This window comes from Petaurus breviceps, unplaced genomic scaffold, assembly GCF_028583685.1.
Source record: "Petaurus breviceps papuanus isolate PSGF00001 unplaced genomic scaffold, PetGlider_PUasm1.0 90994, whole genome shotgun sequence".
Classification (NCBI taxonomy): Eukaryota; Metazoa; Chordata; class Mammalia; order Diprotodontia; family Petauridae; genus Petaurus; species Petaurus breviceps.
The window spans coordinates 89,172-102,567 of record NW_027187393.1 but is presented as its reverse complement, the minus strand read 5'-3'; the positions used below and the strand labels follow the sequence as shown (position 1 = coordinate 102,567).

The window sequence follows — 13,396 nt, the reverse complement described above, 5'->3', positions numbered from 1 at the left end:
TCTCTCTCTCTCTCTCTCTCTCTCTCTCTCTCTCTCTCTCTCTCCATGATTTTATGTGAACCTAAGCCATACACAAGAAGAATAAAAGAGGGCACAGGGCACATAGGCCTTGTAGGAGCCTACACTGAGACTTGGAAGTGATGTGTGAGGTCATCCAGTTCAACCCCCTCATTTTATAGACAAGGGAACAGGCCCCGAGAATTTTTGACTTGCCTAAGTCCATACACGTATTAATTAGCTGGTTGCTGTCAAGTCATGTCTAACTCTTTGTGACCCCATTTGGGGTTTTCTTGGCAGAGATACTAGAGTAGTTTGCATTTCCTTCTCCAGGTCATTTGACAAATGAGGACACTATATGCAAACAGGGTTAAGTGATTTGCCCAGGGTCACACAGCTAATAAGTGCCTGAGGCCAGATTTGAACTCAGGAGATGAATCTTCCTTACCTCTATCCACTGAGCCACCTAGCTGCCCCATCAAATAGCAGGACTGAGATTCAAACCTAAGGGGTCTCCCTCCAAATCCAATACTCTTTTCAAGAGCTCCCAAACTGTCCATTAACACAACAGCCTTGACCTCTCTTCCTGACTGATTTTTCAACCTGTGTGGTTGCCCAATATTCTCGTCTTTCCTGTCTCTCTCAACTTGACCTATAACCTGCTCTGCCTCTAGCCTGATCCTTCTAGCCATACCTGGCTTCCCAGGCCCGACCTTGCTCAATATGTTCTGCCTGATGCCACCCCCACACTAGACTGGCAACTATTCATCCCAGTATCTATCTCCTGAAAGTTCTGATTCATATGGGTAAAAAAAATCTCATCTTAGAAAAGAGGTCAGGAAAAAGACATGAACCAGCAATAACCAATCTGCTTGATATTAGTTTGTCCAATTTATTGTGACTAATTCAATCTGCCATAGCCCTATAGTCCTTTCCTTGCCACAGAGCTATTGAAAATTCATAGACTGGTTTTGGGGCATGTCTACATGGAGAACAAGGAAGAGAGTTGAGGTCCACAATTGGGCTGAGGGCTCTTAGATGCTTATAATCGGAGTTACCTGAGGTCATGCAGGATAGTCACAATATTCTCTTAATCCTGATAATTAATTGGTGGAACAGACACATTAGGAAGTTGACCCCTGAGTATTTGTGTTGACTATGGAGCAGTTATTGAATGAATACCAAAAATGAGAACAAAATACTAGTGTGAGGATGAGGGAAAAAGAGAATTATTTAGAGAATGACATGAATATGTAGAAAGCATATGTATTTGTGGAAGTATTCACCTGTAGATCCCTGGGCAGTCTAACAACGATTTGTCTGGGAATAAATCCACCATGGGTTCAGATTTGTCCAAAGGATGAATCTTGATTTGTATGAGGAGCATGGGAAGAATGAGAATGACTCCCAGCTTGTGTTCAATATGTAAAACTGAGTAAACATTAGTGCTAATACATTCCCACAGCACAATCCTAGCATTTGGGGGAAAGAGTTCTGCCAGATGCTATAGCTGGATGTCACAGTTCTGAACCCTTAACATTATCCATATAGGAGAAGAGAATACCACAGAAACATGAGTGTGAGCTAGGGGTCCCAGGCACAACTGGCCCATGCTCTAGGTACACCTAGGTACATCAAAAGGAGGTGACATATATGGACTCATTTCTCTGGACTGAGCTTGAGAATAGGAAGAGCATAAATAGGTCAGCACTCACCATGGGAAAATGACTTACCCAAGTGGTTGACTCCAAAGTGGGTCTCAAAGCCATCTGCTGTCTTTGAGTAGGGACACATCATCACCCCTGCATTATTAATTAGTATGTGGAGCTGCTTTTCATCTGGCAAAGCACAACAAAAGGAGAATGAATCATGAGTAAGGGAGACCAATACCAGCCTGCCACAATGCTAACTATTAAGACCCTGGGCACCTGCCCTGTGCCTTTATTCATGACTACATAATGTTGGTTCCACAGAGGATTCTCTCAATCCAATCCAATCTAATCCAATAAACATTAAATACCTACTATGTGCCAGGCACTGTCCTAAAGTGCCTGATATACAATTAATAAAAAGAAAGACAGTCCCTGCCCCATGAGGAACTTACCATTTAGTTAGAAGAGACAACACACAATAGGAAGAACCAAAGTGTGCTTGCTCATTGACAGAGTTACAAACCATTGTGTATAATCGTCCCCACTAGTAACTGTCTAGATGGCATATCATCTAGGGCTTTCATCTTGGATTGTGCTCTCCCCTTAAGTCTTGCTCATGAACCTTTTTGAATAGCAGGTAAAACCTGGTTATTCATCTTCCATGATCCCAAAATGCAGCACCAGATATGCCCCACCTAGTGCACCTATGGCCACAAAATGTTGTTGGTTCTAAGACCATCAAACAATAAAGGACAATGTAGGGACTCTGCAACACTGGTTCCACAACTTGAAGTTCAAGCCCAGGCAAGGAGCCTAGCTTTTCCCATCTTCCCACAACTGAAGCTAGAGGAAAATAAGGTACCCCACCCAGTTGTCTACCTGCCTTTCTCTTGCTTCCCCATCCAGTCCTGCTGGTTCTAGCAGCAGAACCAGCTGGGTGGGGACCAAGATGATGCAAGTGGAAGATCTCTGGGTGAAGGAGTCATTCCTACAACCTGTCTTCTTTCTTCTCTAGCTTATATTTTGGGGTTTAAGGACTAGATTTCTTTTTTAAGGATCCTGCCTTACATTCCAATCACTCTGGCAATAGTTGATTGGCCAAAAATAGGTCCCAAATATCATTTGGTCATTGTTTGGGTCCTGACTGACTCAGAGTGAATGTTGATAGCAATTATTTCTGTTTTGGCCAGAAACCTTGAGGGTCTTCCCCTCCCAGATTGTTGCTGTTTTTTTTTTTTTAGGGTCATTCTTTGCCTCATTTTTCAGCTTAGCCTTAATCACTGAATGGACTTTGCCTCAGTCAAACTGAAGCCTGAGAAAAAGTAAGAAAGGTCCCCCACTGCATCTAGGGCCATCTCCAGTCTTCCTGATCTACATCTTGCTACTGGAACCAAATGACTTGGAAGGAAAGAGTGAGTCTGGTGACTTTGCACAAATCCAATTCACTTGCAAGTCACAGCATCACCTTCCTGATGTCATGGTCCTCTTCAAGAATGAAAGATAGGGGTAGGTAGGTGGTACAGTGAATAGAGCACTGGCCCTGGAGTCAGAAGGACCTGAGTTCAAATCCAGTCTCAGACACTTAACACTTACTAGCTGTGTGACCTTAAGCAAGTTACTTAACCCCAATTGCCCTGCCTTCCCACCTCCAAAAAGACAAAAAAAAAAGAATGAAAGATAAACAACAACCTTGCTCCCCCATTACCTGTAAGGAAACCCTGAGCAAAGGCTCGAATTGACTTGGTGTCAGACAAGTCCAGTTTCCGCACAAACACCTGCTGGTTCTTTGTTGCAGCCCGGATCTCACTGGCTGCTGACTCTCCCTTTAGTATATCCCGGCAGGCAATATATACTCTGGCTCCTATGCAGAGGAAAGAGGAAAAAAAAACAATTAATCTCATCTCTGGGGATAAATACTTCTGGATGAGTTAGGAGGTGGCTAATGAGGCTATATATCCAGAGCTGAATACTCTCAAGGGGGTTAAGTGGACTATGTTCTTCAACATAATGGTGAAGATTTAACATCTTACAAAGTTTTCAGGAACCTGTGGACTCAGATCTATTAACATTAACATTAGCATGATTCTAGGTTGTAATTTAGTCCTTTGTATGTTTTACTAATGGGAAGGAGAGGAGAAATTACATGAATGTTGAAAATATGGTTGCAGCTTTTCTGGTAAGAGACAGTAAAATTATATAAATACTAGTACTAGTGTAATTATACCCATCAAGCTATGAGAAGAGGCAATAAGTAGAGAATGTTTACAGAAGGTCACAAAACAAGTCAGTGATCCCATTTGATTTAAACCTCCTGATTCTGAATCATTACAGTAGAGTCATAGAATTCTATTCCTAGAAGAGACTTTCAACATCACTGGATCAGAGATTCCCATTAAGTTGTCCCCAATCTTCACCAGTTTTCAACAATGGTCTAAGGCAAACTTAAACAGAAACTGGGGCCACTAAATTAAACATAAGGATCCTTGAAAAATTCCTATTGACTTAGAAAACTTCATGTTAACATTATCTATGTTCTCTTGCATTTTTATTTATTCTATTAAATATTTCCTAATTAAATTTCCCAATTACAGCCTCACTCATGATTCTGGCCACAGTGTGACTCAGGTTCCATGCTTGATACCTTTAGTCTATGATATTTGAGCTAAAAATTTTTTAAGTGCCACAAAGCTGTAAATAATTGTAAAGAATGTTATGAGTAGCATATTAAATATTACTATTAAATATACTATTAAATAATATATATATTTAATATGTAAAATAATATAAATATACTATTAAATAATAAATTAAATAAAAATGAATCTCCAGGGTAATTTAGATTCACAACACATTTTTTTTTGTTGTTGAAAGGGGCTTATGGGGGCAGCCAGGTAGCACAGAGAGTAAGAGCACCGGCCCCAGTGTCAGGATGACCTGAAGGATCAAATCCCCAGCTCAGGTACTCAGCACCACACCCAGAAATAACTGGCCATGTAACCTTGAGCAAGTTACTTAACCCCAATTGCTTAAAAAAAAAAAAAAGAAAGAAAGGGGCTTATGGAACAAAAAACATCCAACCCCTCCATCTTACACATGAGGAAACTTAATAAACATATTCTTGAACTCCTAGTCACATGCCTCCAAAACAAGAGCAGCTAACAGCAAAGACAGGTGAAATGGGAGGAAGTGGGGGACAGCAACAGGAAAAAAGACAAAAACCGGGAAAACATTGACTTGCCTCTACAAGCAAGATCTTTGGCTGTCTCCTTTCCAATGCCTGTGTTGGCTCCAGTGACCACAACTACCTTTCCAGGAAGTTGCACAGTTGATGTACAAACTCCACCAGCAAAGCATTTCCTATAGATACAAGAGCAAAGGTTATTAAAACTCGTTTTCTTTTCCAGTCCCTATATGACTTGCACAAGAAATGACTGTAGAGGTCTTCCATTCTTTCTCTATGCAATAAGCATGACACAAAGAACATGCTCCTTAACCTTAATTGCCCTCTTAAGGTCAATAGATTGCTAAGTGAGGCAATCTGTTGGAACTCTCTGCTAGAGGGTGATATATGCCTATGAACAAGGGATAAACAGAGGATGAGGGCTTTGTTTGATTTGTTTTGTTTGTATTTTTCCTTTGTTATTGTTCCTTATGCTTATACTAAGTGATATTTAAAATATAATCAACTAAAATATTCTTAAGCTAAATTAGAATAAAGTTCCCCTACTAGGAGCAGAGACCAGAAAACTAAAAAACAAGTCCATGAGGTAACAGAGGACATAGAGTCACAGGAACTTGAGGGAACTGGACACTTGGCCAGATCTCTTGAGCAGGAATCCCCTCTGTAACATCCCTGAGGTATTTATGGTTATTCCTGAGGTTCTTTAAAAGTAGGTTCCCTACTTTATCAATACCATATAAATAATACATATCACCCCAAGTATAATACGCTTAACAAACTTTAGCTGTATCAATTAATCTGCCCAGGACCACTGGAAAAATTCTGAACAATGCAATCCATGACTATGACTTTGACCATAGGAATAGTCAGCTCTAGCCATCTCTTTACTTCTCATTGCATCTAGGAAACCAACCATCTGAGGTACAATGCTGTTATTCTACTGTAGTGGTAATCCCAACACTTAATAAATACTTGTTAACTGACTGACAGAATTCTTGAGACCAGAGCTCCTCCCTATTGCCCATAGCTGCACACTCATGGTTCAAATGAAAGACCAATATCAAAGCCCTGAAGGATGCTTTGGCTTCAAAATGGGATGTGGCTCTTCCTTCTCTTTAAGACTTTTTGATTATCGACAATTCCCAAATTTTCCCTTCAGAACAAGCAGCCCTTGACATCTACAGAAGTCTAACCACAACAGAGAAATCACAAAACAAAATGAGAAACTAGGTCTATGGAGATTTGGGAGTTTCAAAGGAAAAAAAGAGTTTATTCATTTCTTTCCCAGAATTCCCCTAAGCATTCATTAATTAATCCCTCAACAATCATGACCCATGTCATTCAACAGCACCATTTGAACTAGGGATGCTTAGTAGACAAGGAGACATGCATAACACACAGTTAGATTCCAACAGCAAGTTATCCACTTAAAGTCATTCACTCTTCTTACCAGTCCCTAAAGGATTCAAAATCACCCATCCTCCACTTGTACGATGCACTTGGCAAATTGTCTTGACCTCTTTTCTCATCTTTCAGGGTGGTATCCATAACCACTGCCTTCCTGTAGTTCCTACTCCCACTCATTTCTCCCAGTCTGCCTTCATCACTTTCTCCTCTCTCAATAGAAGTGATCCCTGATTCAGGAACAAGTAAAGATTTTTAGTGAGCCAATGAATGAACACAGACCTGATGTAGGGAACTGCCATGTACAGGAAGGGAAGGAAGGAGGTGAGCAGCACCAAGATGACTATCATCTTTCCAACCTGCCGCTCCTGCTGTAGTAACTAACTTCTCTCAGGTTTCTGGCCGTGGGTTTACTCTTCTACTCCCAGCAGATTAGATCTGAGCCCGACTCAGAATCTGAATTAAATTTGTGAGTTGTGAGAGCGTGGCCTGCTGGGACATGTAGTCCAATTACTAACTATTGAAATGGAACTGGGAGGAAGGGTCAGAAGGTTCAGGGGGAGGAATGTGGGGAAACTGGAGACATTTCTTTGCAGCTCCCTCATCCCGTCACATTTATATCCCTAACATATTTTATTTTTCTAAATGTTTGTTTACTTTTATTTATTTTTTGGAAGGGGGAAAGCAAGGCAATTGGGATTAAGTGACTTGCCCAAGATCACACAGCTAGTTGTATGAAGCCACATTTGAACTCAGGTCCTCCTGACTCTAGGGCCCGTGCTCTATTCACTGTTCCACCTAGCTGCCCCCCCCCTTTACTTTTTTTTTTACCCCTCTCTCTGGGTCTTATATTGAAAAGTAACTTTAAAAAAACTTACTATAGTGGAATTCAATAGTGCTATGCATTATTATCTCTATTATTATCTCATTTGATCCTCACAACAGCCCTAGGAGGTAGGATTATTTATCCTTTTATCATTATCCCCATTTCACAAATGGAGGCAAACCGAGGTTAAGTGACTTGCCCAGGATTATACATACAGTAAGGGTCTGAGGTCAAATTTGAATTCAGACCTTCCTGACTCCAGGTCTGGGGCTATATTCACTGTACCACCTGATAAACAGATTTAAAAACATTTATTAAATCCTTACTACATTTCAGGCACTGTGCTAATCAATGGGAATACAAATACAAACAAAAAATTAAGTCTGTCTCCTCAAGGAGCTTACACTCTAATGGGGAAAAGATGACATAAAAGGGGATGTTATTTGAAATACAGTAGAATAAAAATAGTGCTGTAGATCTATACAGGAATTCTTGCTTACAGAATTATAGAGCTGGAAGGAACCTTAGGGGTTTTCTGGTCCACCTAATCTCTGAGCAGAAATCTCTTCTACACTGTTAGACTGTTTTCATCCTCTGCTTTGTTTTCCTAAGAGCACTATGTGGGGAAATCAGAAGAAATGAGCAACAGCAATAATACCTCACATTTTATAGCTCTTTCCCTCCCATCTCTGTGCCTAGACTTCACTTCTTTGGAGAATGAAAAAGTTCTTTCAAAGGTAGCCTCCTAGATAAGGTCTCCTTTGATCCCAAAGTTGCTAATGTCCTCCTCCTGTCCCAGAGTATTTTGTCTTTACTCATCTGTGTGAACATTGTTTCCCTTAATATAATGTAAGTTTTTTTAAAATAGCATTTTTTCCTAATTACTCGTCAAGACAATTTTTAGCATTCATTTTTACATTTTGAGTTCCAAAATCTTTCTCCCTCTCTCTTTGATATAGTTTATACATATGAAACATGTATATATAAATATGTAAAATGTAAGATATATTTTTATGTTAAGAAATAAGATTTCACAATTCCAGTTGTGAAATAAGAAACAGATCAAAAGGAAAAAAAAAACACGGAAAAGAATAAAGTAAGTGAAGAAAGTATTGATTTGATCTGCATTCAGTCAATCAGTTCTTTATCTTGATGTGGATAGCATTTCCTTCCTGAGTCCTTGTCTTCTATCATTGTGTTACTGAGAAAAGCTGAGTCATTCATAGTGGATCATCACACAATACTGCTTATACTGTGTACATTGTTTTCCTGATTCTTTTCATTTCACTTTGCTTCAGTTCATACAAGTCTTTACAGGTTTTTCTGAAATCTGCCATTTCTTATAGTACAATAGTATTCCATTACATTCATATGGTATAGCTTGTTCAATCATTCCCCAGTTTCAATTTCCATTATTTGCCACCACGAAAAGGGCTGCTATAAATAATTTTGCACATCTAGGTCCTTTTCCCTTTTTTATAGAATGTAAACTTTTAAAGGGTAGAGACTGATTACATTTTATCTTTGTATCCAAAATAATTAGCTTAGTTCCTGACATATAGCAGGTAATTAACGATGAATGAATAACTCAAAGAAATAATACCAGAGGATTTAGACCTAGAAGGAACTTTCAGTTCCTAGCCCTTCATTTTATACTTGAGGAAACTAAGGCATATTTTACCAATGAAGAAACTAAGGGTCAGAGAGAGTGATTTGCTCAAAGTTGCACAGGTAGTCAATGGCAGATCTTGGTCTTGAGTATTGGTCATCCGGCATTCAGAGCATTTTCCTAAAGAGTGCATTTTTCCTTCATACCACACTAGCTGATGTTAACATTTTCTTTTTGTGTTGTTACAGCGGAGGGAAGCAAAAAAAAAAAACAAACTAACAAACTCCTTGTCAGCTAAGAGAAATAACATTTTTAGAGTTGCCTGCCCAATCTGAGTCTTTTTCCAACAAGAAATAGTAGTGGTGGAAGAAGTGAAAAAAAGAGTATAAATAGGTGAAGAAAGGAGCCAGTAAGAAATCAGTGGGGTTGAGAAAGGAGAATGTACATAGGGTTAGAGGTGCCAAAGGTCAGAGGGGCCACTACAGTAGTACTGTTGCACCCTAGCAGAGCAAAGGCAGTCATAAGGAACTAACGGGATGAGAAAGGAGGTAGCTATCACCCTGGGTGAGATGATCTCTCCATACCAAAATCTACAGTGACTTCTGATTGTTTTTCATATTGAATCCCATCTCCTCTGATCATAATTCAGTGGAATATGTTTGACCCAGGGACAGAAAAGTCCAAGAGAAATACATTCCAGTATCATGGGTTAATAGGTGAAAGGGATATAAAACATCCCAGTCATTTAGTGTTTAGATTATATAATGAGGGCCTAAAGAAGAAATACAGAAATAACTTAATATGATTAAAAATGATCTTCATAATAAAAAGTAAAATTCGATGTCATACAAAAATATTTATAGCCGCTCTTTTTGTGGTAGCAAAGAATTGGAAATTAAGGGGGTGCCCATCAATTGGGGAATGGCTGAACAAGTTGTGGTATATGCATGTAATAGAATACTATTGTGCTATAAGAAACAAGGAGCAGATGGACTTCATATCTGCCTGGAGAGGCTTATACGAACTGATGCTGAATGAGAAGAGTAGAGCCAGGAGAAATTTGTACACAATTACAGATAACAATGTATGTGTGACAACCAACTTTAATAGACTGGACTCTTCTCAGCAATTCAGGGTTATAAATCAACCCCAAAAGATTCATGATGGATAGAGATGTCTACATCCAGAGAAAGAACTGAGTTTGAATCCAGATTGAAGCAAACTACCCGCTCTTTTTCTTTTTCTTGTTTAGTTTTGTTTTCTCTTTCCCATTGTTCATTCCATCTGATACAATCTTTCTTTATAACCTGACTAATGTCTAATGTGAAAGTATTGGCAGATACTATACTTGATTGTATGCTGCCGTGGGGGGGAGGGAAGAGAAAATTTGAAACTCAAATTTCAAATTAGTTTTAAGTTAGAATGAAAGCTGGGGAAGGCACTGCCTGCGCAATATCCTAAGTTAGTTAACTTTAAGATTTAAAGGGCATGTGTTATAAGGGTGGTAAGGGCTTACTTCCATGTTGCAGGAGGCATCTGGCAGTAGTAGGGTGGGGGTAGAGGGTAGAGCTCCTTTGTGGTAGGACAAAGGGATGTTATGGGGAAGGTTTTAATGGGGGTACCTGTATGCACCTCTAAGAAGGAGAATATTGCAGTTCCATTATAGACTCCAGATAGTTAGGTGAGATGCTTTAGCACAGTATGTGGCACATAGTAAGAGTTTAATATATATTGACTGAGTCGTTGATTGATGGTTAGTGAATGGCATTCTCTGTTCCCATCACTAAATTGAATCACATGGGGTGATAAAGTTTCTTACCTGCATTTGAAAAAGTCTCAATCTTGTCTTGTGACTTTGACCCTTGAGAGTGGTGGTTTCCAAACTTTATGTAGCAATGGTTCTCTTTTTATTTAAAAGCAATAATACTCTACTTTTCATAAAACAATCTATGCAAATAATGTTTTTGGTGAGTATTATTGTTAGATCATTTTCAGTTGGGTGTTTGGTTCTTCGTGACCTCATTTGGGTTTTTCTTGGCAAATACTGAAGTGGTTTTCCATTTCCTTCTCTGGCTCATTTTACAGATGAGAAAACTGAGGCCAACAGGGTGAAGGGGACTTACCCAGAGTCACACAGCTAGTAATTTTCTGAGACCAGATTTGAGCTCAGGAAGATGAGTCTTCTTGGCTCTAGGCCCAGAGCCCTGCACCACCTAGCTGCCCCTCTTAGTGGGCATTCTATTCAATTAAAATTGAGAATTTATTACAATTCTATAACACAGAAGCAGTGTGGAGTAATGAATAGAAAACTGTCCTCAAAGCCAGGAAGGCCTGAATTGAAACTTTGTCTCTGACACATACTGTTGTGTGAACTTCCGTGCTCTGGAAGCAGAGTAGTTGCCCAACTGCGTAAAGAGAATTTCCTTACTCAAGTCCTCTGTCCTAATGAATTGTTCCTATACCTTATACCTTTACAAAACAAATCTTAAATAAGTGTAGCTTCTTTCTCACCCTCAACCCGTGGAGTGAATGAGCTGCTTATTGGTAGTCTGAAGGACAACTCAGGAACAGAGAGATGTGACTCCTGATTGGCTAAGAGACCTCTGGGAGAGAGAAGATGGGGAAGAAGGAGAGATGAGGCAAGAAACAGCAAGATGTGGATTTTAAATACTGAATGGAAAACAGACCTTCTCTCATGCCCCACCAAGCTGCAGACATGTGGGGAAAAAGCTGGCACTCCAACTAGTCCCTTGAATCCCAGGTTCTGTACTATCAGAGACTACTAAAGGAGAACTCATTGGCTAAAATATAGTGAGCTGAGATTTTATCCTGTTCTGTATAGCAGAGCTCCCTAATTTTGAAGTACAGGTGACTAAAAGTATTCCATCCCCTAAATTAATCTGTATGGTTCTTCCAACTACCCTTTTGCCTGTTTGTCTTAGTAAATATATTTTCTCATTATTCCTGACTATATTTTGTGTGATAAGTATATGGGGGGGGGGGAAGAGTTGCTAAACTAGTTGAGATTTAACTAACAGATCCTATTCAGTGGAACTATTTTCCACCTTCTTCTTCCACACTTACCTGGCAGGGAAAACATAATGACCAAGGAAATAGCTTTTTAATCCTGAATCCCAAAATAATCATAGTAGCGTTGTTTAGTTGTTTTCAGTTGGGTGTTTGACTCTTTGTGACCCCATATGGGGTTTTCCTGGATACTGGAGTGATTTTCCATTTCCTTCTACAACTCATTTTACAGATGAGGACCCGAGGTAAACAGTTAAGTGACTTGCCTAAGGTCACACAGATAGTATGTGTCTGAGGCAAGATTTGAACTCGTGAAGATGAGTCTTCCTGACTCCAGACTCAGGATTCTATTCACTTTGCCACCTAGCTAGTAGCATTTATATATGGATCTTTAAGATTTGCAAAGCACTTTACATATCTTAATTCATTTGCTCATATTTCCAATATCTAATGTATAGGTTCACAAAGTGGGAGATACCCCTTGGGGGGCTCTGGAACAATCTAGGAGGATGGTAATAGTTTGAAATTATGCAAATTTCAAAAAAAAATCATTAAAGGGTTAAAAAAAGATGAGTAGTTTTTTTATTTGTTTGTTTTTTAAGGGGGTAGTAGGCCAAATGAGTTTGGGAACCTCTGAAGAGGCATAATTCCAAGTCCAATACTCCTTTAGTTAGGAGAGTGAGGGATTGAGTACTCAAATACAGTCTCTGGAAATGTGAGATGGGCCAACTCTATATCTCTCTCTATATCCCTCTTACAAGTGGCCTTCCTCGGGGTTTGTTATACATTGTTGTTGTTGATGGTGGTCTTTTGGTCTCAAAGAGAATCAATGGCATTCCAGGTGATGTCTTGACTTATGTATGAATTGGATTTAAGTGAGGCATAGTTGCACAAAGTTGTCAGCTTCACTCTCTCTTCCAGAGACATCGAAGTCCAGCTGCAAGACATAGCATCTGTTTGAGCTGTATTAGTTTAATTATCATAGAATCATAAATTTAGAGGTGAAAGGGAAGTGATTAAGTATTTATATAGTGCCTACTATGTGCTAGTATATTTTATCCTCACAACAAGGTAGGAAAAGGACTTTCAAGATCAATTAGTCAACCCCTTTATTTAACTCTTGAGATACAGAGTGATTTAAACGACCAACCTAAGATCATACAGGCAGTAGTGAGTGGCAGAGACAGGATTTGAACCCATGTCCCCAGATTTCAAATCTTGTATGCTTTCCAGTATACAACACTGCCTCAAAAAGTGAAGAGGAAAACATGAGAGAAATAGGTCCCCTCAAATCTTTAAATCTCTTTAGGACCCAGGACCAAAGGTGAGGAAACAGAACAGAACAGTGCCTCATTTATTAGTGACTGCCCAACCTGGCTCCAGGACACTTCCTTATCTCCAGGAATCACGGGAGACCTAAGACAAGCAGTGCATAGAGTACTGGGCATGGAGTCAGGAAGACCAGAGTTCTAATCCAGTCTCACATTTACTAGCTGTGTGATCCTGGGCAAGTCTCTTCACCCTGTTTGCCTTAGTTTCATCATCTGCAAAATGAGCTGGAGAAAGAAATGGTAAACCATACCAGTATCTTTGCAAAGAAAACCCCAAATGGGGTCACAAAGTGTGTTAGACATGACCAAACAACAACAAAGACACTTCAAGCAGACTCTGAGAGGGGTCTGACTACCAGGAAACCTTTG

General features: G+C 39.6%; 1 protein-coding gene across 4 annotated transcripts in view; it reads right to left on the bottom strand.

Annotated features, from left to right (window-relative positions):
* Positions 1-6,699, bottom strand: part of RDH12 (retinol dehydrogenase 12) — a 14,796-nt gene extending 8,097 nt beyond the window's left edge. For 2 of the 4 annotated variants that reach the window (XM_069077791.1, XM_069077794.1), the window contains exons 1-4: positions 6,517-6,699; positions 4,888-5,006; positions 3,355-3,510; positions 1,731-1,835 (exon numbers count right to left, since the gene is read on the bottom strand). In XM_069077791.1, the coding sequence (XP_068933892.1) occupies positions 1,731-1,835; positions 3,355-3,510; positions 4,888-5,006; positions 6,517-6,584 (448 nt within the window). In that variant the 5' untranslated portion in view covers positions 6,585-6,699. Of the gene's footprint in view, positions 1-1,730; positions 1,836-3,354; positions 3,511-4,887; positions 5,007-6,280; positions 6,474-6,516 lie in introns of those variants that run through there. The other 2 variants (XM_069077793.1, XM_069077790.1) reach the window with 2 other exon arrangements.
* Between the last annotated feature and the right edge of the window lie 6,697 nt (positions 6,700-13,396).